Source organism: Pempheris klunzingeri, chromosome 24, assembly GCF_042242105.1.
Source record: "Pempheris klunzingeri isolate RE-2024b chromosome 24, fPemKlu1.hap1, whole genome shotgun sequence".
NCBI classification, from domain to species: domain Eukaryota; kingdom Metazoa; phylum Chordata; class Actinopteri; order Acropomatiformes; family Pempheridae; genus Pempheris; species Pempheris klunzingeri.
Genome location: NC_092035.1, coordinates 2,682,993 through 2,707,403, shown reverse-complemented (window position 1 = coordinate 2,707,403; position 24,411 = coordinate 2,682,993). Strand labels below are relative to the sequence as shown.

The 24,411-nt window shown below is 46.4% G+C and overlaps 4 protein-coding genes across 9 annotated transcripts in view; all 4 read right to left on the bottom strand.

Moving 5' to 3' along the window:
• The window catches only part of LOC139223488 (mitogen-activated protein kinase kinase kinase kinase 4-like), a 30,592-nt gene extending 28,515 nt beyond the window's left edge, over nt 1–2,077 (bottom strand). For all 6 annotated transcript variants that reach the window (XM_070855407.1, XM_070855408.1, XM_070855409.1 and 3 more), the window contains exons 1-2: nt 1,847–2,077; nt 1,432–1,497 (exon numbers count right to left, since the gene is read on the bottom strand). In XM_070855407.1, the coding sequence (XP_070711508.1) occupies nt 1,432–1,497; nt 1,847–1,903 (123 nt within the window). In that variant the 5' untranslated portion in view covers nt 1,904–2,077. The remainder of the gene's footprint in view (nt 1–1,431; nt 1,498–1,846) is intronic.
• Nucleotides 2,078–5,743: 3,666 nt separating this feature from the next.
• On the bottom strand, nt 5,744–7,999 carry chst10 (carbohydrate sulfotransferase 10). Its single transcript, XM_070855589.1, has 6 exons — nt 7,922–7,999; nt 7,311–7,454; nt 7,105–7,214; nt 6,765–6,990; nt 6,526–6,631; nt 5,744–6,415 (listed from the first exon to the last, which is right to left on the bottom strand). The coding sequence occupies exons 2-6, from the start codon at nt 7,414–7,416 to the stop codon at nt 5,863–5,865; spliced, it is 1,101 nt and encodes a 366-aa protein (XP_070711690.1). The 5' UTR covers nt 7,417–7,454; nt 7,922–7,999; the 3' UTR covers nt 5,744–5,862.
• Nucleotides 8,000–8,700: 701 nt separating this feature from the next.
• Nucleotides 8,701–10,713, bottom strand: rpl31 (ribosomal protein L31). Its single transcript, XM_070855360.1, has 5 exons — nt 10,657–10,713; nt 10,090–10,193; nt 9,668–9,793; nt 8,862–8,974; nt 8,701–8,771 (listed from the first exon to the last, which is right to left on the bottom strand). Exons 2-5 carry the CDS (start codon nt 10,191–10,193, stop codon nt 8,740–8,742), a joined length of 375 nt encoding a protein of 124 aa, XP_070711461.1. The 5' UTR covers nt 10,657–10,713; the 3' UTR covers nt 8,701–8,739.
• A 478-nt stretch (nt 10,714–11,191) lies between these two features.
• zc3h13 (zinc finger CCCH-type containing 13) lies at nt 11,192–22,280 on the bottom strand. Its single transcript, XM_070855358.1, has 20 exons — nt 22,157–22,280; nt 21,265–21,441; nt 21,050–21,150; nt 20,738–20,852; nt 20,477–20,588; nt 20,167–20,333; nt 19,923–20,071; nt 19,585–19,785; nt 19,263–19,430; nt 18,778–19,121; nt 18,178–18,672; nt 17,758–18,006; nt 17,105–17,621; nt 16,759–16,955; nt 15,070–16,323; nt 14,284–14,940; nt 14,054–14,197; nt 13,688–13,888; nt 13,260–13,423; nt 11,192–13,115 (listed from the first exon to the last, which is right to left on the bottom strand). Exons 2-20 carry the CDS (start codon nt 21,430–21,432, stop codon nt 12,915–12,917), a joined length of 5,604 nt encoding a protein of 1,867 aa, XP_070711459.1. The 5' UTR covers nt 21,433–21,441; nt 22,157–22,280; the 3' UTR covers nt 11,192–12,914.
• Nucleotides 22,281–24,411: the final 2,131 nt, after the last annotated feature.

Genomic DNA, 24,411 nt, shown 5'->3' with positions numbered 1-24,411 from the left:
GCTACTGCAGTGAGCTATGACTTTGCTATAGCTGGTTTGGCTTATCTTGTGCAGGCCGTTTCGGCTGTGTCTTTGTGTCAACTGCTGGCTAATCTGACAGCCCTCTCTTGTACGTGCTCCATTCCCACACAGCAGCACTCGCAAATAGAATTAGCAATGGGACTGTGAATGGAGGGAGAGATTAAAGGGACAAAAAGAGGCAGAAGCAGTAATTCTCTGTCCCATACGCCCGGCTCAAAACCATCTGGTTGGAAGATAGCAGGCGAGCATCACACGTCCTAATGACAATCATCTGCTCCTTCTCTCTGCACCATTCAGGGCTGACTTCAGGTGGGGTGATCAGATGAGCACATGCACGCAGACGGGTTCGCTCCGTGAGTTGAGGCGGGGGAGATCCTGGAAGTTCACTGCACTGGGGGATTGAATGCAGGTCACTGGAGCACTCTGGGCTGTCAGAATTAAATACTCAGCTTAACTTGCTGCTTAGTGCACAAGCAAATTGATGCTTTTTTTTGGCTAGCCCGCTTCTAGTAGCCTATTAACAGCCTGTGCTCGTGCTTAGCAAACTAGACGTCTGCTTAACATGTATATATATATATATATATGTGTGTGTGTGTGGTTAAATGTCATTAAGCGGTGTAGCAGCAGGCAACAAAATGGAGCCTCCTCTGACTAGCTAGCTGCAGCAATAACAACACGAAGAGGCCCATTACACCATCAGCCTAGGATGGATCTCTCTCCAAATCCAAGGCCGCCACCCCCCCCTCTTCCTCCTCCTCCTCCTCCTCCTCCGTCAAACAGACTGACCACATCTTTGACTTCCACACGCCGTCTCTCTCCCTCTCCCTCCTTGGCGATGTCTTTCAACAGCCGCAATGTTAATTTTCAACAGAGAAATGTGACACCAAGAGCAGATGGCCCAGAGAGTGGGATTCCCATCCAGTGAACTGGAAAAGTCCTGATTTAAACAGGATATGAAATTTGGTTGTGTTAAAAGAAAGAAAGAAAGAAAAAAGGAAGAATGAGCTGCAGACAGAGACGTGCAGCCAGCAGGATTAGTCTCATGACAGATATTCTTCCTCCATCCTTCGCTCCGCACCTCTTTTACAGTAAAGCAGGTGATGCAATACAGGTGATGCATCAGACTCTAGACTGTCTGATTCACTCTTTACACACATCTCACATGAACATTAACCATAACACCCAGCTGACTGATACCAAAAACAAGCTACCATTACTAGAAACTCTATTTCCATGTGTTTCCTCCAGCTGAATCATCAGTGATGTGTTCTGATTGCAGCATTTGAAGGACATGTCTTTTTTTATTATCAGATCTTTTGCTCCCATACTTGATAATAATAAAAAAAAAAACATTTGCTATCCGGATCACTGTGAAAACAGGACAGGCCATGCACTGCGCCTCCAACCAACCTTGTATACTTGTCCATAGGTGCCATTTCCTACCACCTCCACCAATTCAAATATCCCAGCTGGATCCTGAAAAGAAAAAAAAAAGACAAGAGAGGAGAATGAGTGATTAAACAGCAGTGCTAATGTGTGTCTGCTCTGAACAGCCCTGTGCAGAGGGAGCCAGCTGTTGCGCCCTGGTCTACCCTACATGCCAAATGCATCTCGAACAAAGGAAAACCAGACACTGGCAACACCTCGCTACGGCTCAGCGGTCATTTTCAACACTCCGGCTCCCGCAAGAAGCGACGCCGGAGAGCGGGATCAAACTTCCCCGCCTGGATCGAACAGGAGGGACGGTGTTGTTTTTAATCGAGCGACGTGAGATAAAAAAACAAGAAGAAGAAAAACAGCATCGGCTCGGCTGGGCAGCACTCACCCGCAATGAAGCCAAGTCTATGTCTACTAGACTTTTAGCCGGAGAGTCGTTCGCCATCTTTCAAATAAAAGCCGAGCTTTTCTTTGCGTTTCCGAAAGATAACCGCTGCGGGGGCATCTGCGGGGGCTTCGGCGGGTATTTCAGGCAGAGGCCGTCGCGTCTTCCTCTCTACGGGAGCCGCTTCTTCGCAGTGATCGCCGGGGCTCTGGCTACTCCATGTTGAGGTGGCAGCAGCGGGCTCCCTGTCCGCTCTCTAGCAGCTCGTGCCGCTGGAGTCAAGCTGGGCTGGAAACGGCGCACTTCCGCTGCGGAGTTTCAGCGTAAAAGCCTCGCCGCGTTTCATTGTTTTCAACCCAAGACAGAAAATAATAAAAAAAAATGTGAATGAATTTAATCAGCCTAAACTCAGAATCACTGATTTACGTTTTAATATTTTCCCATTAATCTTTTTAGATTATTCCTAATAGTCTATGCTCTTTGATTAGATTAGATTAGATGTGTTTTATTGATCCCCCATTTGAACTTTGCATATTCAAGATCAAAGTTCAAAGCGTTTATTATCATGTGTACAGTACAGAAACAGGTTTCCCTGTACAATGACAATCTTACTTTGCCGTCCACACTGAATGCCATAAGAGTTAAAGTAAGAGTAGAAGAGTAAAAAGGAGAAGAAGAGCAAAAATATAAAATATAAAAGATTCAAGATTCAAAGACGTTATTGTCACATGCTCAGCAGTTACATGAAGCAATCACTGGCAGTGAACTTCTTATGTCCCTGGTCCCAGTAACACTGCTGAACATAAGAAATATAAATATAAGTAAAAATAAGGTATATACAACTAAGAAAATAGAATAAAATAAAATGTACAGCTAAGAGGTGCAAAATAGGGCAGTGCAAATTGTTTGCAGACTATGTGCAGAAAACTACTATTACTAAGAGGATATATAAAATCCCATACATATATATATATATATTTACATAATGTGCACAACATCTGGGTAATTGTGCGATCAGATAAGTTAATGTTAAAGTAAATTTGTCAGAGGTAGATGTATGAACAGTAGGATAGACAATATGATATAAATACTGTATGGTATAAAGGTGCATAGCAGTTCACAGTTGGAAGTGTTTGTATTACAGCAGCAGCAGAGATAGGCAGTAATAGAGGGAAAAGAAATAAAAATACAATAAACAACAGTAGAAAGTAAATAAATACAAATTGTGATGAAAATAAATAAATATTTACATTATGAACAGAACTGTACAGTGTGGAGATGGATGTGAAGATGAAAAACAGTGCCAATCATCTACATGTTAAGTAACTTCTTTCTCAAAACACCTCAAAGTACATTTACATTAATCAGGGGTGGAAAAATGTCATCAGAACTTTAATACTACAGAGTAATCATAATAATACGTATGTAAAGTATAAAAATATTGAGAAAAATACTATTTCAGGCTGTTCACTTTAGTGTTTGAACTGGATTATAGACCGTTTAATCCATGACGGAGGAGCATTGTTGGCTATATTTAGTGTGATTAAACGTCTTATTAAATAAATGCAGTGAGGGTAAAAAGCAGCAGTATTTCCCTCTAAACTGTGGGAAAGTAGAAGGAGCTAGAAGCTGCATAAAATGGAGATAAAACAGATGAAAGCACATGAAAGTGTGTTTTGGATAGGCCAGGCTCATCCAATGTATATTAACCAAGAAGAGAGTGTGTCATTAAGTTGTTTTTTATATGATTTGTTATGTAGTGTTACCAAGACAAAAATTTCCTTCAACAACTTTTATGTTGAAATTAAAAGCGTCTCGTTTCCGCCTCTGCCCCGCCTGCCTCTGTCTGGCTTGCTGCAGCCTTGCTTGGGAGCCGCACAAACACAGGAAGCCGGTCGGCTTCACACAGAAAGAAAAGGGCTGGGCCTCCATGCATCATGCACTGATGCCGGGATGATCTTTGGTGCTCTTTAATCCACACAGACCCACCTGAGCGCTTCTACACCAGCCTGCATGTCGGTATATATACAGTGCACACAAGCAGCAGGGCAGCTGAGATGAATAGAGACAGACAGGAGCGCCACCCCCCCCCCACCCTTCTCCATCACCACCACCACACAGCATCCTTATGGACATGCGCATGGTCGACTTCAGTGTCAATATTGGTAATCATGGGTGTGGCAAGTGAGCAATCTGAGGGGTGATGCTGGGTTTGTTAGTGCACAGTGGAGCCTGGGGAGCAGCATGGGGACTGTTATAATGCATTTCAATCATTTCTCTCTCTCTCTTTTTTTTTTTTTTTCTTTTTGCAGGGTCTTATCTTACTAACTGCAGAGAGGAAAAATGTTCAGCTGCTGTGTTTCAGTTATTCATCACAAATCTTTTGGTTAAACAAACTTGGCGAGTCCACATTGAAACGACAGGGCAGGGCGAACCAGTCAGACAGGATGAGAGAGGTAACCTGGCTGTGGGGAGACACACACACACACACACACACACACGAGCATGTAAACACAAAGCCTCAACTTAGAGCACTCACGCTTAAGGCACTTATCTAACACTTAGCCTCTGTAAATCAATTTAAATCTATCTGCCGTAAGGAAAGTTTGAACAGATGACACTGATAATGTAAATCCGGCTCCATGTCCTGACATGTTTGTTCCTCACACACACACACACACACACACACACACACACACACAACGCGCCTATGAAGCCACTGTTTTGCCCTCATTCCCATGCTTCAACTGTCAATTCAACAATTCTGTGTGGTGACATTTGGCACAAGGGTTCAGCAGGGTTTGTGGCTCCTGAACTAAGCAGCCACACTGCAAGTGGTTTTGCTGCCACCTTGTGGAAGCTTCCCACCACTGCAGCAACACACACAGCTTAGGTTTAAGGTGACCACATCAAATTTTATTCATGGTTATACACGAAGAAGTAACAAATTATACGAGCTCCTAAAAAGAGCAAAAGTGAGGTCAAATACAAAGTAAGAGCACATGATTTATTTCACATGGAACTTTATTACTAACTAGTGTCCTTGTATTATTGTCCAGAAGGTGGCTGCAGGGAGGCAGTACGGTCCTACAATTGAGACCCAGTTTGTGCCACCAGTCAGCAGGTTAATATTAATATAAATAGTAACATGTAATACAAATGTAGAGTTGCAAGTCATGTTAAGAACATTTACACAGTACATCTTGAATAGAAAAACGATCCTTTAAAATCCAGTGCCGCTTTCCTTCGGTGTCCCAGTGCTGTTGACAGCTGAATAAATGGGAGTCAAAAACATTTAACACCTTCCATCAGTTTTAGTAAAAGGTAGAAGGGACACGACAATGGGTGCGGTGTGGATCAGGGTAGGACCGAGGCCTTCGTATCAGTGTGACCGCTTTGATGATATTTGATAATTTACTGTCCTTCAAGCAAAAGTCTATGGTAAAAAAATGTAAAAAGTTAACGCTGATTTGTAGCTCGTAAAAACATCAATGAAAAAATGTCCCAACCGGTTGGTATCATATTCTTGCCGTTCACTACCTTGTCCAGACATTTTAACATCCCCGATGCAGACCGTCTTCGCCAAAAGTCTGGCACGATAAGCAAGAAGCACAGAAAAGAGGTGTGGAAACGCACGGCAGCGTCCATATCTGTCCTAGCGAGGTGAATCATTGTAACCATGTGATCCATATAGTGCAGTGTCATAGCTACATTACAGGGTAACGGGCCTGTATCCCTGGTGTTACAGAGTACACCTCTTTAACACGAGAAGATGCTTCAGACGTTAAATATAAGATAGCAAATGTGTTCTTCATTTGACTTGTACCTGCATTTGATCTTCATACCGACACTAAATGATAAATTCGTCAGCTTTTTCACTCCGGAGTCTCATTATCTGACCGTTTCTTGTACTTGTAACGTTTTCTCTCTGACAGCTACAATACAACTGAGTCTCAGTAAACCAAAGATGTTGACAAGATTTTCTATGAAAACGTGTCTTTTAGTCAGTGTTAATCTGTTTAGTTCAGTAGAAAGTCTGGGCCTGGGTAACCAAATAGGTGGAAGTCACCCTGGTAACGTGCGTAGAGACGCCTGATGTCCCGCTTGCTGATGCCTGAGAAGTAGCGTTCCACCTTGGTCCTGTTGTAGCGGGTGATGCCTGGTGGGATGGCTGGGTAGGACACCAGCTGGTCGATGCCTGCTGCTTTGAGGATGTATGGGGCGTCTTGCTCCAGCGTCTCGTGGTGGCCCACCACGCTGTAGTGTATTTCACACGGTGCACATAAGTCTACGTACGTCACCCAGTGAATAATGTGCTCGCCGAACTGCCGGTCCATGCGGTGACGGCCTTCCACGTCACCCAAGTACCGGACAAAGTCCTCAAAGTGCAGCCCAGAGGCACCGTGGTCGCTGTTGCGGTGGCTCTTTCGGTATTTACGGATGATGGCTGGAGCGATGTCGTGCTTGTACCAAGGCTCAAAGCGGGGGTTCTTCACAAACTTGTCCTTGAACGCAGAAATCAGCCGCTCAAAGGGATCTCTCACGATGAAAAACTTAAAGTAAGTGTTTAATCTGTTGAGAAAACGGTTGAGAGAGAGAAAGTTGTATTGATTAGCTGGACACTAGCACATCCTGCTACCGGACAGACACGTCCACATTCACCACAGTAACTCTTAACTAACCTGTGAGTAATCTCCTGCGGCATGAGTGACGACAGGCGGGGCAGGCCGTTCTTCTCGTGGTCATGAACCAGGTTTTCTGGGATCTCCTCCACAGTGGAGAACGCTCCTGCCAATGTTCAATAACATGCATCATCAACTGAATTAAACAAACAGACCTGGAGTCACACTGACAAAGGGATTTTAAAGTCATCAGTATATCGAGTGTGCATTGTCACTACGTTCAGACAATCCATACTCACCGTTAAGCGCAATTAGGACCTTCTTCCATTGCGTGTTGCCCACTTTAGGCGTCTGGCAGAATAAGATCTTCTGTTTGTCGCAGACAAAAATGCGGTCCAGGACGAACTTGCTGATGGAGACATGAGTCAGATTCCTGAGGCTGCTGTTCTTACATACAGTGGTGAGCAGCTCGATTCGCTTCTCGGAGACGGACTGCCAGTCTGCCACTGTAGGTACAGCTGAAGGCTGAGACACACACACACACACACACACACACAGCTAATGTGACTGACAGCATTGTTTTAAATACGATCATGTCAGAGAGAGAGAAAGTGAATGACATGCAGCTGCATTAGTCACCTGGTTGGATGGCTTTGGCACTGTTTTTTCTGGACTGGAAACAGGAGCAGGTTTAACCACCTTGGTGCCTGCCATGGTCCAACTCTGACTACCAATCCTCTCTCTGTAGTCTGAAAACACACGTCAAGAGTGATCACATTCACCACTAGGAGTGACTGCAGGCTGTGGCAGCCGACACACACACACACACACACACAGCAGCTTACCATCTACAGCTCTGAAGCTGATGAACTTGCTGACAAACATCAGGACCAGCAGCACCCAGCCGCAAGCCCCGAGCAGCAGCCAGTGGTGCCGCATCGCTTCTCCCATCAGCTGACGGCCATGTAAACACTGAGCGACGCTCCCACCTACACACACACACACACACACACACACACACACACACACACGGGCTACTCAGGCTGTACTCGACTAGTTAGCTGTTAGCTTAAATATTTGTTGACACAGATTCCGGTGCTAACTGCTAACGCGTTGACTACTGCGTGACAAGTTATGTGAGCTAGCCAGAGAGGTCTTGGTTAGCTAGCTGCTACTGAATGGATATTCTATGGTGAAGGGCTAACTAGCTAACGGTTGCTATAGCGTTAGCTAGCTAACAGCGACTAACATTAGCGTATCCAAATCACGCAGTCTATGATAAAACATGCAGCAGCTAGCTGTTCTACTGTATTCAGGCTAGCTAGCTGGTTAGCCAAACAGATAGCCACACCTGTCCCTCCTTGGCAGTGATGGGACATAAAGCACTCCACCTGAACCATGCTAGTCTCTCCAGGTGAGGTGAACTCAGCACCACCAGACCCGCCTCGTGTCTTACCTTCTCGCTGAGCTTACAGCCGCTTCACATGTTGAAAATGCTGGACGGAGCCATCGCGGCCAGCCTGCCACAGAGCCGGGGTTACATCCAGTAACCACCACCACCACCTCTCCACAACATCCGGCTAACAGATCAGTAGCGCCCCCCTGCGGCGGCACGGCGGCAATGCAGGTACCATTAGATCACTCCTGCCATTTTATTGTGAATGAGTCCAGCAGTGGGAAGATGATGCTCCATGCAAGATACTACATTTTATGAAATCATAGCCAGATTGTCAGATCACACTCCGATTGTTGTCTGTTAAAGGCATTAAAACAGCACCTAGTGATTTCTTCTTCCTTAAATAATGTAAAGTTTGCAGTGATTATATGGACATGCTTAAAGAGAATACTTTAAAGACAGTACCACCCAGGACCCAAAGAAAGAAATGCTTCTATTTCCCATTTAATAAGTACAGTTTAAGAAGCCTAAATGCCATTCCTTAATGCCAAGACTGAGCCGTCACAGTTCAAGAAGTCACTGGAAATCTGACACAAACTCCCTTTGCTATAGAAAGGATCTGACATACAATGCTCTTCACTGTGAGAAGGCAGGGGTTGGGACTTCAAACACGCCATTAAAAACTGTACAGATACTTTTAGAGGTTAATATTACTGTTGAGGACATTTCCATACACATTCCTCTGCAATAATTCTAACTGTGAATCCAAATCTAAGAAACACCCAAATAAGGCAAGTAACAAATAAGTGTAGAAACAAAAGAACGACAAGACAAAAAGGTCATTTTATTCCATTTATTCCACAGAAAAGGGGGCAAATTTAGTTTTCATCAACGTTGACTGTCTGCAGACCTGTTGGAAAGAGAGGGAGGAGAATTAGTTAATTACACATTTTTATTGCTTCAGTAGCTGAAAGACAAAGTCAGTTGGCGGCTTATTTACCTTTGCATGTGGTGACTGGAACGTACGTGACCAGAGTGTACAGTTTGTTGGGAGAGTCCTCGTCCTCATTACGCTTCCTGGACAGACGTACGCGTATCCTGTACGGCACGTTCCTGCACAACACACACAAACCATGTGATGGAAGCAATTTCATGTGTGGCCACAACCATGACGTCGGCCGGCAGGCGTGTCGTGGCTCCAAGTTTATGTACATGTTGGGAGATTGCTCGTCAAAACTTCCCTCATTAGGGTCATTTCACAGGCTTGCATGTTGTGCTTTGAGAACTGCTTAACATTTAAAGGATGACTTGGCGTGGACCACAGCTGTGAGTTGCAGATCTCACCCACTATGTGTACAAACCCCCCCCTTTGGATGCTGAGAACTTAAAAACCCTATATTCTGAAAAGACACCAAGATATGTAATTTACAGTACTGACAACATGTCTAACACTTGTATATTAACTAAGCACAGCATCCAGGGTATAATACATTTCTATACATCTGCCTTGAAACCAGTGATTTGTAAGTTGTTCATGTCTGAGCTGACAGTAAAGCTGGATGATTGCTATATCTTGGTTTTTTTCCAATCAAAAGATTGTATTGTACAACTGTACAATCTCTGGCTACCATAAAAAAAAAAAAATGCCATGCCACCTCACAGAAAACTTCAAACACAACATCCTTTCCCTGCTCCTTAAAAGCAACCCGTAAGTGTGCTGTGCGAGTAGGTTTACACTTGTGGGCAGCCATTACTTTGGTTCCTTAAGAATAAACATGTTAATTAAGCACCAGTGCATCCTCTCACCTGACTCCCTTGCTCCACACGGCCTTGTTGAGGCGAGTGTCGATGCGGACATCAGGAGTTCCCATCTCCTTCACGGCGAACTTGCGGATCTCCTTGATGGCGCGGGGGGCCCTCTTCTTGAAACCCCTGCAGGGAGACGACGCCATTAATCACACAGAATTGAGCAATTCTAAATATTTACAGGCATCAAATTTGTGCTTGTGTCTAAATACTCTTAAAAAGACAGTTGGAGAGAAATGAATCAAAGTAGACGGTAGTAGCACCAACAGCTCTGGCAGCCCTGCTAACCCATAGGTTAGATGTGCAACCTAATTACAGATCTTTGGGATTAAGTGGGAAACAAGAAAAACATCTGTAGCTGCTGTGCAAGAATGTCCCTGAATGCAACATGTCCAAAGCCTCCTGTGTCTTTCAGTACTTACACTCCATGGATGCGCTTGTGGACATTGATGGTGTATTCTCTGGTAACCACCTCATTGATGGCTGAACGCCCTTTCTTTTTCTCTCCTTTCTTGGTAGGGGCCATCTAAAAAAAAAAAAGACAACGATCACACATTAGTGATTGAGCACATGGAAGTGTTGTTTTCTTAAGCGTTGTTGACTGAAAAGTGGCGTTAGCATAAAACTAGCTTGCTCTAACGTCAATTACTTAACGCGCGCTAACCTGCAGGCTAAAAGGTGAGATTAACGGCACTTGCGTTCAAAAAAGACAAATGAATCCAGTGCTGTATATTAGAAATTATATAAGAAGCTCATTCCTGCGCAGAGAAAACGAGCACTGGGCAGCCAGGCAATATGAAGCCGCTCCGGTCCAGTCAATGCGTCGCTATTAACTGTCTTTAAAGACATTCATCCACATCCAAACACACATATAAACAGCAATACAACACTAATATGTGTATCTGCGGGGAACATGTGATGAATTGTAGCGTTAATATCACAGGATGGCGTTAGATTGTAGTATTATAGTTCCCCAAAGAAATACTCACTTCGGCTCGTAGTTGAGGCGGAAGTCGGAAGGACGGATCTAACGCAGAGGATTGTGGGTAAAGGAAACCGGTCCGTTTTATATGATGTTCGCCAGCAACAAGCGTACAAGTAAACGGTTCCTGGTGTTATAGCGTCGCTTTGTTAACGCCAGACTTACTGAAATGTACATTTTAGCATCGTCAGACTATTTATACAAAGTGTGGATGCAGAAATAAATGCTGTGTAGGTTTTTTTTTTACGGTGTTAGACTGTATTATGTCACATTTCTTTCATTTGGGAACGTGCAGTATGCAGTCATTTTTATTTCAAATGTTAGCTGCCTTCAGAGTGGCGTTTTGTGAATAAGGTAAATACATGTGAAATATGTCATTGCAATGATTTACACAAAGAAAAACAAAAAGTTCATTAATCGTACAAAGCTTTAAACAAGTTTGGGACAGATTATAAGAATTATTTCAACCATTCAGAATACATCTAACAGATAGATAACAGGTCTTCTGTTTGCTGTATTAGAAGGCAAGTTATCAGACACCTGGTCTATTTATTTCAAGTTTCCATCAAACCTCATAAATCATGCATGAAGGCATCACGAAAATGTCATTTTAATTGCATAAATTTAAAAAATGTGAATCTCCTCAATGAAAAACTTCCCCCATAGTCTTTTTACACTTTTTAAAGAAAAAGTAAATTATAAAAAGTAAGCTGTGGTTGTGTCAGATTCTGCACTTACCTCAAAAGGCAATTTGGCATCTAGTGGCGATCCTTGTGCCTGTTATGGTGTGATTATCTTGATCAAGTAGCACCACACTTGAATTTCTTCAGGTCGACAGTTGTCCTCATTCGGCAGAATGCCATTACAATTTAAAAATGTCATTCTGCATTTATTTTACAGTAAAAAAAAATACAGCATTAAACCAGGTATCACTTGCACATTTCAAAATTGACCTTGGACCTTAGACAAAATAAATATGTAGTAGGAAAAGTGTTTTCCAACAACATAGAGTTGTGGTCAGACTAAAAGACGGAGGGCTACATCAGAGCCCAGTCTCTCCACATCTGTAATGTCACTTGGATTTCAAGTCACAGTTTCACGGCCGAGAGGAGGTGTCATGTTGAATCCAGGGTTCTAAGATAACAGCCTTTTCCCCATTCTTATTAAGCAGGTCACTGCAACACTGAGGCTGTTTTGTCCGTTGGATTTGTGTCCAAGCACTCACAACCTCTCTTTTCAAGGGCCTCTTGTTGTACTAAGAGGGCAGATGCGACCACATCGCAGAGGTTCACTTTATCCACCCGCACAAGTCTTTTTATTGTGACTCTGGATGGTCAACCGCTGGAACACAGACACGTGATTTGAGGTTGAAATGAATTACCTTTTCAGCCGTTTTTATCTAAGCAGTCTAGTGTCTGTTCCTACTGGGAACATTTTGGTTCCTTTTTTGGATGGTGTGGGCTGGTTTAGAAGAATTCCACATGGCAGTGTTGGAGATCTGGTTCGCTGCGCTCACTTCAGTTCATTTCAGGGAGACATTGCCAAACCATTCAAAGCAAATACACCAAGCAAAAAGCAATGTTTCCACAGACTAACAGTTCTAACAAAATACATTCAATAGAAAAGGAATAGTTTGGCAGTGCTTATTCATGAGAAATGTTTACATTCAAGTCCCTGCAGGATGTTTCACTGTTGTTGGTCAGTAACCCTCTGCGGCAAATGCTAGAGATTTGCTCGGCAGATATTTTGTAATATGGCGTAAACAAAAATTGTAATAACATCAAGTGTCACATTATTCGATTGGCAGAACAGTCACTTCATACAAAGCAAAAGACCCGTTACAAAAATCAACATCTAACCATTTTAATGCACAGTTGTCGGAACCAATGCACAATATATGAAAACAAAGCAGTCAACTTGGTTAGGCAGGTGAAACTGACAATTAAAATACTGCTCTAAAACAAAACAAACAAAAAAAAAAAACATGAAATAATTTCTGGTGTGTTTTTGTTTCAGGTACATCGTTCATTCCACACCTCCATAGGCTAGAGTGTTCAATAGTCTATGGCACAGCACTTGCAGATCATCCAAAACATGTAAAGCATAAGTGAGTAAGATTCATAATGTTGCTGTTTTTCTTTATTTCCTCTCATGAATAAAAAGGCTATGTATGTAATGAAATGAGACAGTCGGGGAAAAGCTGGGGGCTAAAGGAAGTTTAGAAGCGTTCACTCTCATGTGTTTGATTCAATAATCCCATTTCTTTCAGGACACACACACCTCAGGCTGCGCTGTGCTGAGCTTACTACTCCCAGCTGCGGCAACCTCGGCCGCTGGTGCTGACCCACCGTCAGACCTCTCTGGAGCCGAGGCCTGGCCGGCCATGGTCCTTCTGAAGAGACGCATGCTCATCTGCAGCAGCTCGTTGTCTACCACGGGCGTAGTGGGGTACTGCTTCGTTAGGCCCTGAGGGAGGAGAAGTAGATTTCAACACATCTGTGTTAAACATCTCCTATATCTAAAATCGCGTCCAGAGAAAAACTGCGAGATCAACACAAAGTATCCTCAGCAGTGAGTTCATTGTTCTGTCCGTGATTGGATGATATCTACCTTGTCGTTTTTTAACAGTTGCCGACGGATCGCGAAGTCCCTGCGGGCACACAGGGCCTTGCAGCAGGGCCCGAGGTTGCTCAGTAGACCTGCCCTCTCCACCCGCCTGTTCAGGGCTGCCATGTTCAGGGCCCCCAGGTCGTGCTCGAACAGCTTGTCGGCATCTGGGAGAACACCAGTGACGGAGTTTTAGAGGGGTGCATCAGACCAAACAGCTTAAACTCAGACTAACACAAACTGCAAAATAATAACTGTTATCCTTATTCCTATTAAAACTATGATCAAAATGGCCAATTTTGCTTACCAATCTAAAATAAAGGACATAAGGAAGGCAAAAACATCAAGAATTGATGTTAAAATAAAACAAAAGGTCATAAAAAAAAAAAAGAACAGTGAATTTAAGAGTTCCATGATGACAAAACTCTCACCTTTGGGGTCGTCCAGCTCAGACTTGCACACCTCCTTGACTTGCTCCAGGAGCTGAGGCCCAGCAAGTCGCTTGGAGATGCCCGCCCTGAGAAGCACGGCCCCTGGGGTGAACCGGAGCAGCGCTGCCCCTGCTGCCCGCGGCTCCGGCTTCTGTTTGGGCATCAAGCTGGACCAGTCCACATCAATCACATCCAGAGGACCTGTCAGCACATGACATCAGGGGTTAATTTAAAAAGAAACAGTCTCCAGAATCCTTAAATATTCCCTGCACATTCAAGTAATTTTGGAATGAATCAATCCGAGGTGAACAGAAATATATTTACAGAACATTTTAATTAACATATTCTTTATAAAGATCCTGGTACCTGTAATTTTCTCATCGTCTTGCTGATCCTCTTTTTTCTGGCTGTCGGCCAGAATTTCATCCAGCTCATCATCACTGATTGGCTCATACTCCTCTCCAACGGATGGAACTGACTGGCCATCGTCTTCTTTCCCATCATCGTCTCCTGAAGACATCACACACGCACATATTCCACATATATTCCACATATCAAAAAGTGACAAAAACAAATAAGTGTTTTCGTCTTCTTACCGTCGAGGCTGTCCGTCTTCTCCAGCTCCCGCTGCTCTCCAATGAGATGGTGACTGTTGCTCGGTTTCTCCGGCTCTGGGGGGCTGAAGGCTTCTCTTGGCAGCAGGGGCTCATAGTCGCTCCTGTCCTGTCTCATCATGTCCCCTCGCAGGTCTCCTCTGATTTCACCCCTCAGGTCCCCTCGTCCTGGAGCCCTGGGGTCGCTGTGGGGTGGAAGGTCCATCATCATCATCCTCTCCCTCTCTCGATCGCCGCCTCTGTCACCTCTGCCGTCTCGTTCGCGCTCCCTTTCCCGCTCGTGCTGCTGGATGAGTCCTTCGGGGAGTAAGCGCTCCCTGTCCCTGATATCCCGTTCCCTCAGGAGCGGCTCACGGCCAGGACGCATCAGTAGGGGCTCCCGGCCCCTGCTAGGCCAGTCCCTGGGTTCGGGCTCCCAGTCTCTCTGTTGTTGTAGGGGCTGCTGGAGGAGGAGGGGCTGCTGCTGAGGAGGCTGCTGCTGAGGTCGGGGGTCCTTTCGGTCTCGCTCCCGCTCAAATGGCTCCCTTTCTCGTTCCCGCTCACGACTGTCGTAGGACCCGGCGCGGGACCTGGACCTGGCCTGCCTCTCAGAGTCAGGAGAGCTGCGTCTGGAGCTGTGGCTGCGGGAATCCTGCCGGTCTGTAAAACAACAGAGACAGATATGAATTACGGTGGGATGGAAGTAGAGTAAAAAATGCTACGGTTTAATCTTAATAGAAGTTCATGATGAGCAATGTAGAGTAAGAGTGTGTGTGTGTGTTCAACTACCTGAAGAGGTGCTGCGGCTGGGCTCTCCTCTCCTCAACTGGTCAATTCGAGACTTCCTCTCAGCCCCTGGAGGGTCATTCACGACAGGCCGCTCTCTCTCCCGCTCTCTCTCCCTTTCCCTCTCTCGTTCTCTTTCTCTCTCTCGGTCCCGAGAGTTGGTGCCCTGCAGCCTGCCCCGGCGGGGCCGTGGACCTTGGGGGTCATCTCTGTGGGCTGACTCGTTGGAGGGCGATCGCAGGCGCCTGGACGACGTGCGGCTCTGGTTGCTTCCCATGCTGCTGCTTCGCGTCTGCTCTGGGGGAGGTTTGCGGAGGAGGGGCTGGGACATGAGGGGCTGCGGAGTCAGAGTCTGCAGCAGCATTGGAGGATCCTGAGGGAGCAGCGGGGCGATGGGAGGGGGGTTGCACCGCTCCCTGCCCCCCCTGGGAGCACCTCTCCTAAGGGGCTCAGCAGGTGCCCTCTCAGCAGCAACCAGGGGGGCTTGTGTCTCCAGTGGTCCTCCTCCTCGTTCGGTGACCTCCTCGTCCGACCAGTCACTGAAGTTATCTAGTTTGGACAGTGGGGACGGCTCTGCATTGCCTGCAGTACCACGGTGATCAGGCCTCATAGAGGGCGGTGGTGTCCGGGGGCCTCTCTTTCTCTTACTATGTGGCTGATGGGCTGAGGCTTCCTCATCAGACACATCAGATTCTCCTCCTCGTGACCGTTTCCTCTTTCGCTCAAGCGCCTTCTTCTTGGCTCCTTTCCTGGGGGAGTGTAAAGGTGGAGGTCCATCTGCAGAGCTACCGGTTGGGGGCTCGGGGTTGAAACGATCTCCTGCACCAGCCAAGCTATTTCCGCCGCTTACGTCCTCTTCTTTGCGAACCTTCTTTAAGCCTTTCCTCTGCGATTTTGTCTTCTTCTTGCCCTCCTCGTGGGACTGGGAGCCAGCAGTGTCTCTGTCTTCGCTACCAATGGCGAGAGTTGAAGAGGGTGGAGGTGGCGTGGGCTCCCGCTGCTCTCTCCCTCTGCTACGGGAGTCAGACGGGGGGTCTGCAAGGTGCTCTCCTCGTCTGTCGCCTCCTCTGCTTCGTTCCCCGCGAGGCTCCAGGTCGTCAAGGCGGCTGCGCGCTTCCCTTTTGTCCCCGGCACCCCTGCGCTCCTCGTCCTTCCAGTGGCTGGACTTCTCATCAGATGGAACAGCCCTCGGTGGTGAACGTAACAAGGGCTCCTGGGGCCGCACCACCTGGCTCAGCAGACGGTGCTTGTCTCCACCTGTACGTGCACACAGAACAAGTCACATACAGTACTCTCTAAGCATTAAGACAAGCAGTCAAATAACAGCTGTGACAGCAGATGCGTTGAGGTTCATCATCGGAGGCATTTGCCATTTTACTGTGAAAGCAAAACAAGCCCTTTCATTTAAGGCAAAGTAAATGCTCATAAGAATGTGCACTTTCCGTTAGCGTGCATTGTTCAAGAGTTATTTGACTTTAGTACATTTCTGTACGTGTCACACTGATATTGTTTCCGTAACGATACCTAATACTGGAATGCATAAAACCAAAAGACAAGACATGTAGGTAATTCATAGAGAAATAAAACTTAAACAGCAGTGCACTTTCCTTTAACAAAGAGTGTGTTTGCAGTATACAAGAGGTGCATTCCTCATTAAATAGACATGCGTCCTTTCAAAAAGATTTTCCCTACTGTCAGATGGAGGCGGACACACTGGGCTGGGGAGGAGGGGCTGTGGGTGGAGCTTGGCCTGCCCTCGGCCAATCGGGCGCTCACTTTTCTCTTCGGCGCTGTTGTAGCTGTCGCTGTCTGCAGGACTGAGATCCCGTGTCGTTCGCTTAGGCGAAGGTCTGGGGCTCGGGCTGCTCTCCACCCTGGCCCTCTTACGACTAAAAGAACAGGAAAATTATTACACAAAACATGACTAAATATGCTGGCTATGATCAGTTCAATTGTTTGTGTTATTGTATTTTTATAAAAATGCAGTAATCCTCCTTTAATGGGAACTTGAAAACGAACTGAGGAGGCTGATACATGCCTGGTCTTGCGATCTTCCCGGGTGTCTCGAACAGGCCGGTCGTCCCTGGTGTCCTCTCTCCTCTCCCGCCTTTCCTCACGTCCTCTCTCTCGCTCCTCCCATTCCCGCTGTCTCTCTCGCTCCCGTTGCTCCCTCTCTCTCTCCCGCTCTCTCTCCCTCTCCCGCTCTCGCTCCTTCCTCTCCCTCTCCCGTTCCTCCCTCTCCCTCTCCCGCTCTTCGCGCTCCCTCTCCCTCTCTCGCTCCCTCTCCCTCTCCCTTTCCCGCTCTCTCTCCCTGGCCCTCTCCCTCTCGGCCTCCCTCTCCTTCTCTCGCTCCTTTTCCCTCTCCCTCTCTCGCTCCCTGTCCTTCTCTTTCTCTCTCTCCCGGTCCCTCTCCCTTTCTCTCTCTCGCTCCCGGTCGCGGGTCCGGTCCTCTCGCCTCTCCTCTGTCCTATCTGTCCTGCGTTCCTCCCTCCTCTCCTCCCTCTCAGAATCCTCTGATCTCCCCTGGTGCCTATTTGGGGAGGCTGCTCTTTGATCTGGGAAAACACAAAGCCACAATAATAATTCACTCTACATAGATTTCAATTAATTCAATTTTTTGATATATGTGCATCATTTTTGGTCCATTTCGCAAACTTAAAAAAAAAAAAAAAGAGCAAATCCCAGCCCCACCTCTCTCTCGGTTGTCTCTGCGATCCCGCTCTCCGTGGCCTCCTCTCCTGTCGTAGGAAGAGTCTCTGGTCTGCTCTCCTCTCCTGTCAACCTCATAGCGATCTCGGTCTGAACCCCGCTCGGAGCTTCTTTCGGTGGCGCTGCGATCTGTGCTCCTCTCCACACTCCGTTCGCGCACCGCACTGCTCCGTGACTCCCAGTTGTCATGACTGCTTTCCAGTTGGGAACCCCGGGAGTTTCTGTTTGAGCCTGGTAAAAAAAGAGTGGAGCACAGACACACATTGAGGAGAGCTACAATGGTAATACATTAGATACGGAGCATAATAAGCATAATGTGCTGTAAGCTCCTGTAACATTTTTTTATAGCCACACATAAAACAAACAATGCCAATGAAGTCTAAATATAAAGTCAGTTCTTGCCTTTGTCAGATGTTTCATTAACGCGTCCTCTCCCTCGTCCATTCCTCTCAGGTCTGTCTGTCCTGTTCTCCGTCCTTCCTTCAGCTCTCCCGCCATCTTCACGTCCATGACACCTCCCATAATTCCTGTCGTCCTGAGCCGGCTCCTCTTTCCTGTGGGTGTCAGTCCTCTCCCTCTCCCTTTCCTTTTCTCTCTCTCTTTCCTTCTCCCTCTCCTTTTCCCGGTCCCTCTCTCGCTCCCGTTCCCGGTCACGAATCTCCAGTGACTCTCGACTGGAGCGGGTCTCCGCTCGGCTCTCTCTGGAGTCCTTTACGTCCCTGCTGTCTCTGTGGTCGCGAGAGTCTCGGGTCGCTTCCCTTCCTCGATCACGAGCGTCCCGTCGCTCACGAGCCTCTCTGGTATCCCGGTCGTCCCGAGCGTCCCTTGATGAGACCTGCTCTGAGTCATAGTCCCTGTCGTCGCGGATGCTGTCCTTCTCCCTCTTGCTGCGGCTGTCTGTTTATAAGAGAGACACAAAGCTTAACACCCAGAAGGGACATTTTATTCTCTTTTGCCCACAATAACCTGACAAACATACACAGTACTGGAACACAAGGTTACCATCTCTGCGCTCATGTCTGCGCTCCTGGGCCGGTGGACTCCTCTCTCTTTCACCACGGCTCCTCTCGCGCCCCCTGGAGTGGCGCCGGCTGGGACTTGATCTGTCAGATCGGCGGTGGGGTGATGAGGTGTCGTGGGAGGGAAGCGGTGATCGGGAGCGCCGGGAACTCTGAGGGGAGGAGGCAGAGGCCGCGGCTCCTGTGCTCCGGTGGTAGGCGGGAGATGACGAGCGACGCCGACGGGGGGACGAAGAGTGCCGCTGGGCAGAGGAACCCGAGTGGGAAGAAGGTGAGTGGTGGCGGGGAGGGGTTGGAGTGCGCTGGCGACGTGGAGGAGAAGGAGACCTGCAGTGACAAAGGAAGGTCATTTTCTGGCGCTGAACTGTACTGTTCATTCATCATTGGTACATTAGTTCTGTCATGTCCAATAGTTTTGTAGTCATTAGAACCTTGAGCAAGAACTTTGCTCAGTTCACATGTTCCAACCTGCGTGGAGGGGAGGCCAGTGCAGGGGCCTTATGGGACGAAGCTTTAGGAGAGATGGATTTTTTCCTGGCTGGGGGTGAAGTGCCCCGAGAGGGAGATGACACACTACCAGAACGCTCCTCGGACGTCACTGATCGCTTGGCCTTGTGGGAACTGTCTGATCTGTCCCTGCAAACAGCAGAATTATGTTGAAAGCTTATGAGTGTTATAAAGTTGAAGATAAGTCATATTAATAGTAATTATTGTAAATATTTAAATCTACAGTTTGCTAATATTATTCCGCATCAGTCTGACTCTGACCCACGATAGATCCACACTGTACCTGCGTTTTTCCTTCTTCTCCTTGTGCTTTTCAGTATCTCGTCCCCGATCTTTCCCGTCCTTCTGCTTCTCCTCAGACTTCTCCTTGTTTTTATGCTTGCCTTTGTGTTTCTTCCCCACCACAGGAATATCCAGAGGGACTGGGGGTGGAGGACTGGGGGTGCGGGGTCCTTTCTTCTTACTGTGGCTCCCTTTTGTAGACCTGGTTGGAGAAGGACAGAAGACGTTTTCCTCAAATGTTAAAATAAGGTAATTCTCAGATTGCATTTTAGTGTACATGAGTATGAGCAGTTTTATCACAGTGTCAGCTGGTCATCAGACCCCCCCACAGACTCCTACCTGGCAGATTCTGAAACAGGTGAGGACACAGACAACTTCTTCTCCTTCTTCCCAGAGCCTGGGCCTTTGGCTCCACCTTTGTGTTTTGGGGATCCACTGGACTTCCTGGATGAGGGTGAATCTTTACTGCTTAACTGCTCCGGGGAGGCCTGAGGGACAGAGATGACAGCTATTGCAGCGAGATGTCCTGAAGGTGGAGATACAGTTCATTCAGTTTCACAAAAGGTAAAAATTAGCTACTTACCTTCGGCATGGCGGTTGCTCTTGTTTTGGTGGGGGTCTCATCTTTCTTGATGACAATCTCCTCCCTCTTTTCCAAGTTCTCCTGCTCCAATTTCATGAGCTCACGTTGAATCTTCTGTCGCTTCATCTCTAGGGATAACTCGTAGTCGTAGTCACCGATATCTGAGTCTTAAAAAAGAAACACAAAGGCTTCTAAGATAAAGTCCAAATCTTAGAATCTATCAAGTCAAACCCAAATCGACAGCTTTTACAACATCAACAAATCATCAGGTCACTTGTCCTTTAAACTTCAACAAAACAAGCTACTGAACCTTCACGGTTGGTTTCCCACTCTGTGGGCTCTTCTTCACTGGCTGGGGTGCGCTCTTTTGTAATTTTTATATCCTCCTTTTCCCTGTGTCGGCCTCTGGAGGAGTCTCTCTGCTGCAGATAGATACACACATGCAAGCAGATGTTAGGATGACATCCACACTACCTTGTGCTAGAAAGATTTTAAAAGCCAGCCATCACTTGCACATTCGTCAACAGATGACTAGTTTAAAAAATAGAGACTGAAGCAGCAAAGAACTCACTCTCACTGTGGGGGATGTGGGCTCGTCTAGGTCTCGCTTCAGGTTTTCTGGGTCAACATCCTGTCTTTTATTCTTCATCCTCTCCCGCAGATCACCTGTGGGTCTCTCGGCTGACCTGCTCCATTAAGACACAAACATAAATGCATAAATGTTATGAGTCAATAATACGGCGCTATAAATAATGAGCTGTTCGTTTTGATGTGGACGGGGAAACAAAAAACACAGTACAGTACTAAAAGCGCATGGCCTGGAAAGTGCATACCTTAAATATCACATGGGAAAATAAATTCAAACTAAAACAAACCATCTTACCGACTAAAGCTAAATGCTTTGCGTGGTTGAGTTCCATGTGTGTAGCGACAAGTGTTGCCGTAACTGCAATTACCGGTCTTCAGCCAATTTCTACAGTGACTCTGAAAGACACAAACAGAGATAGAACATCCATTTAAGCGAGACAGCAGGGATACTATAGAGGTACTGATATTCTTTGATCCATGGAAGCTTTTTGCATTACAGGTTATACATACATCAGCAGCATTACTCCCAGTGCTGGGGCCGAGTCTTTCAAACACACTGGGCCGGCGGGAGGGGGCGGCGGGGTTGCTGGTGCTGCTGGTTGTGGTGCTGCTACTGCTGCTGCTGTCAGATATGGTTTTTGAATTCTCCACTGTTACCTTCCGCCTGATCTTGGACATTCTGCAGGACTGGACGCGTGACAAACAAAGCTTAATGGATCTGTAAGTGATCATCTGCATCAATACATCTGTAGCACACACACACAGACTTAAGCAGAATAATCAGTGCTCCATAGACAGATCTAGAGCTTATTCAAAGAAGCTACACATTTCTAGATTAAATGGCATTAAAAACAATTTTTCATTCTCTTACACTGCTCGTGTTGAACTGCCAGCCTTGAATTCATTCATTCATTCATTCGGTGCGCCGAGCTGCACATTTTAGCTGTTAGCAGGCTAACTTGGGACCGAGGAGGCTATTTTAATACAGAAACTTTCCTGAAATTTGAAATCTAAAGACTAGACTGCCTGTAGTTTTACTCTTTCCATACACATCCAAAACATAAACACATGCTAACACTCGGCCTGTTGTTGTCCGTGCAGCTGCCTGCGCTAGCGAGCTCAAGCTAGCTTAAGGTTAGCTAAAGTTCCTAGCCAACTGAAACGACTTACCGCTGTTGTTTAGCTACATGTCTCACATCCACGCGCGAGTATGTTTGTATGCGTGTACGTTCATTGTGTAAAATGCCTCCGTGCTGGAAAGGAAGAGGCGAGCGGAGGCTAATGCTAAAGTTAGTTAACCAAAGAGCTAATGACTTCTTGTTCTATCTTAGCGCGGGGCCTTCCAGCTGCCCCCGGTTGCTAAGTGATCGGCTCCGTGTAGATAAGAAAAAAACCGCCTTACCCGAGATAATAATTCGGTGTCGCATCTACTTTAGTCCAGTTAGTGGATTCAGCACTTGTAGAAATAACAAGGCTTATTCTTTAAAATCAAAGGCACAAACTGCCCTGGGTGCCTTCATGTTGGCGGAGGGTGCGCATCATATGCCCTGCTCTTCTTCTGTGGTTTCAGGAAGCAATTTTGTACGACACCGCCATCTACCGGATATCCCGTTTGTGCTTTTATTTTCTACCGGAAGTGACTTAAATGTTATTACGTCTGCCTTGATGCAGGTGTTCATTACTGTGGTGTTAAAAGTAGTTATTATTATCTGGTACGCAGTGTTGTAATAATGAATATTCTTACAGTTAATACTGTGAAATATCATGACAAGCACACTCCACAAGGTCCATGCGAGAGGGTATTGCCACTTCCGGGTAACTCCTACAAAATAAAATTCCCCAAGTAGAAAAAAGTGTCCATCCAGTCTATGTTTGTAGATGTTTTTATTCTTTTTATTTTATTTTTCTTTATTCAATTAATTTGATTATTATTTTCATGTATTTTGGACAGTGCATCAAGGAGTTACATGTCACTTCATGTGTCCCCTATGTGGCGTTAGAGAACAGCCACTAATCACGTCCTATATTTCAGCATATGAAGTGTTGACTACACCGTGAAAATTTCATGCATATCAAATGATGATTGGCACAAAAGTCCTGTGGTCGCTAACTGGCATGCAGATGTCTTCAGGCTGGGACTCTTATTAATCATGACAAGTTTGGAACAGATTGGATAATGTACACTGAAGATACAGCAATTTCCTGTTTCATGGTGAACACAACGTCGCCACGGTGATAGCGTTTGGCGAAACCTCAAAAGCTTCATAAGTGAGCATCATCCACGTCTTGGGAATGGCAGGGGTATTAAAGACTGAGCACTAGTTAGCAAGCAAAGAGGTTGAAATGGGCAACTAAAAGTGTCTGACATAGTGAAATAATGAAACAGCTCAAAGTGATGGATCAACAGTCTGAAGTCATTTGCATGTGGATTTAATCTAACTGTGTCATTTCTTTTCAAACTGCCAGATTTGTCCACAGAGCCGTGGCTCAGGGCAGACGGGCTCTGGCTCATGAAAACTGGCCAGATGAGGCTCCCTGGACAGAAAAGAGCACGACGGGCAGGTACACACACTTCACACTGTTTTTATTTATCCCACATGATCAGTGCTAACACACATCACTGAATGGCTCATGAAAAGTAAAGTAAACCTGGAATCTTTCTGTGTGGAGTTTTGCATGCTAGTGTGGGTGGGGGAGATGTTGAGACTATTGTGTGTTTGGTGTCACTAAAGCACCTCATCACAACCTCCAGGTGAGGAAGTGACTGAGGCTCTGTGGCTCAAATGTAATGATTTATTTTAGTGACAGAGAAGAAACATTCACATCTACATCCCGCTCTGAGATCCAGGGCGGGATCCGCGGCGGCTCTGCGCGTGCGCGATTCATTAGCAGCGTGCACGCGGAGTGGAGCGGCTCTCCTCTGTCCTCTCTGCGGCTGCGCGCAGCACCTGTGAGCGCTTTGGGAGGGGGCGGGGCTAACGGCAGCACCCGCTGCCCGGTGAGGACAGTGACTACAGAGTGGTACGTGAACCTCAGAGTCTCCAAAACACCGGAAAAGTCTCCAATAACACCAGAAAAAGTCACCAGATGTGTTGCCAAGAGGATTTGGTAAATCGCCAGATTTAGCAAGAAAGTCACCAAGTTGGCAACGCAGGAAATGACGTCAGGACACTTCCGCAGCAGCAGATGACGTCGGAACCTGAGCGGATTGTTGGAGCGTTTTTTGCGGCTCGTTTTTTTGCTTCAAAAAGATGTTTGGAGGAGGAGAAGAAAACTGGAAAACTACCGGAGGAAAACACCATGAAGACACGGAGTTGGCTTTGGTTAATGAGGTCAGTCTGAGGCTGAGTGACCGAACACAAACACAAACAAACACATGGTGGTCAGAAGCTAGCTAATTAGCTAATTAGCTAACGCTAGCTAATTAGCTAACGCTAGCTAACCATGTTAACATGTAAACAGCTACCATGCGAACAGCTGTAACATTTAATAATCCCTTATTGATCCCCATGGGGGAAATTCAGGTGTTGCAACAGTCAAATGTACAACATTAAAGTACAAAATTAAAAAGCGCAAAGTGTCAATATGGCAGTGCGGTCATATATAATTAGCAGCAGGTGTGAGAATAGTGCAGGTGTGGAGGCCTGATGTGTTGCT

Bases quoted from the DNA above. Each gene is read 5' to 3' on its own strand.
- zc3h13 (XM_070855358.1), bottom strand. From the start codon at position 21,432: ATGTCCAAGATCAGGCGGAAGGTAACAGTGGAGAATTCAAAAACCATA. The intron at 20,853-21,049 runs GTAAGATGGTTT...TTAATGGAGCAG, and splicing joins AAAGCATTTAGCTTTAGTCG to GTCAGCCGAGAGACCCACAG. The intron at 19,786-19,922 runs GTAGGAGTCTGT...TTCTCCAACCAG, and splicing joins CCTGTTTCAGAATCTGCCAG to GTCTACAAAAGGGAGCCACA.
- rpl31 (XM_070855360.1), bottom strand. From the start codon at position 10,193: ATGGCCCCTACCAAGAAAGGAGAGAAAAAGAAAGGGCGTTCAGCCATC. The intron at 9,794-10,089 runs GTAAGTACTGAA...GTCTCCCTGCAG, and splicing joins CACAAGCGCATCCATGGAGT to GGGTTTCAAGAAGAGGGCCC. The intron at 8,975-9,667 runs GTGAGAGGATGC...TGTGTTGTGCAG, and splicing joins GTGTGGAGCAAGGGAGTCAG to GAACGTGCCGTACAGGATAC.
- chst10 (XM_070855589.1), bottom strand. From the start codon at position 7,416: ATGGGAGAAGCGATGCGGCACCACTGGCTGCTGCTCGGGGCTTGCGGC. The intron at 7,215-7,310 runs GTAAGCTGCTGT...GTGTGTTTTCAG, and splicing joins CAGCTTCAGAGCTGTAGATG to ACTACAGAGAGAGGATTGGT. The intron at 6,416-6,525 runs GTTAGTTAAGAG...TTTTCTCAACAG, and splicing joins CCGCAGGAGATTACTCACAG to ATTAAACACTTACTTTAAGT.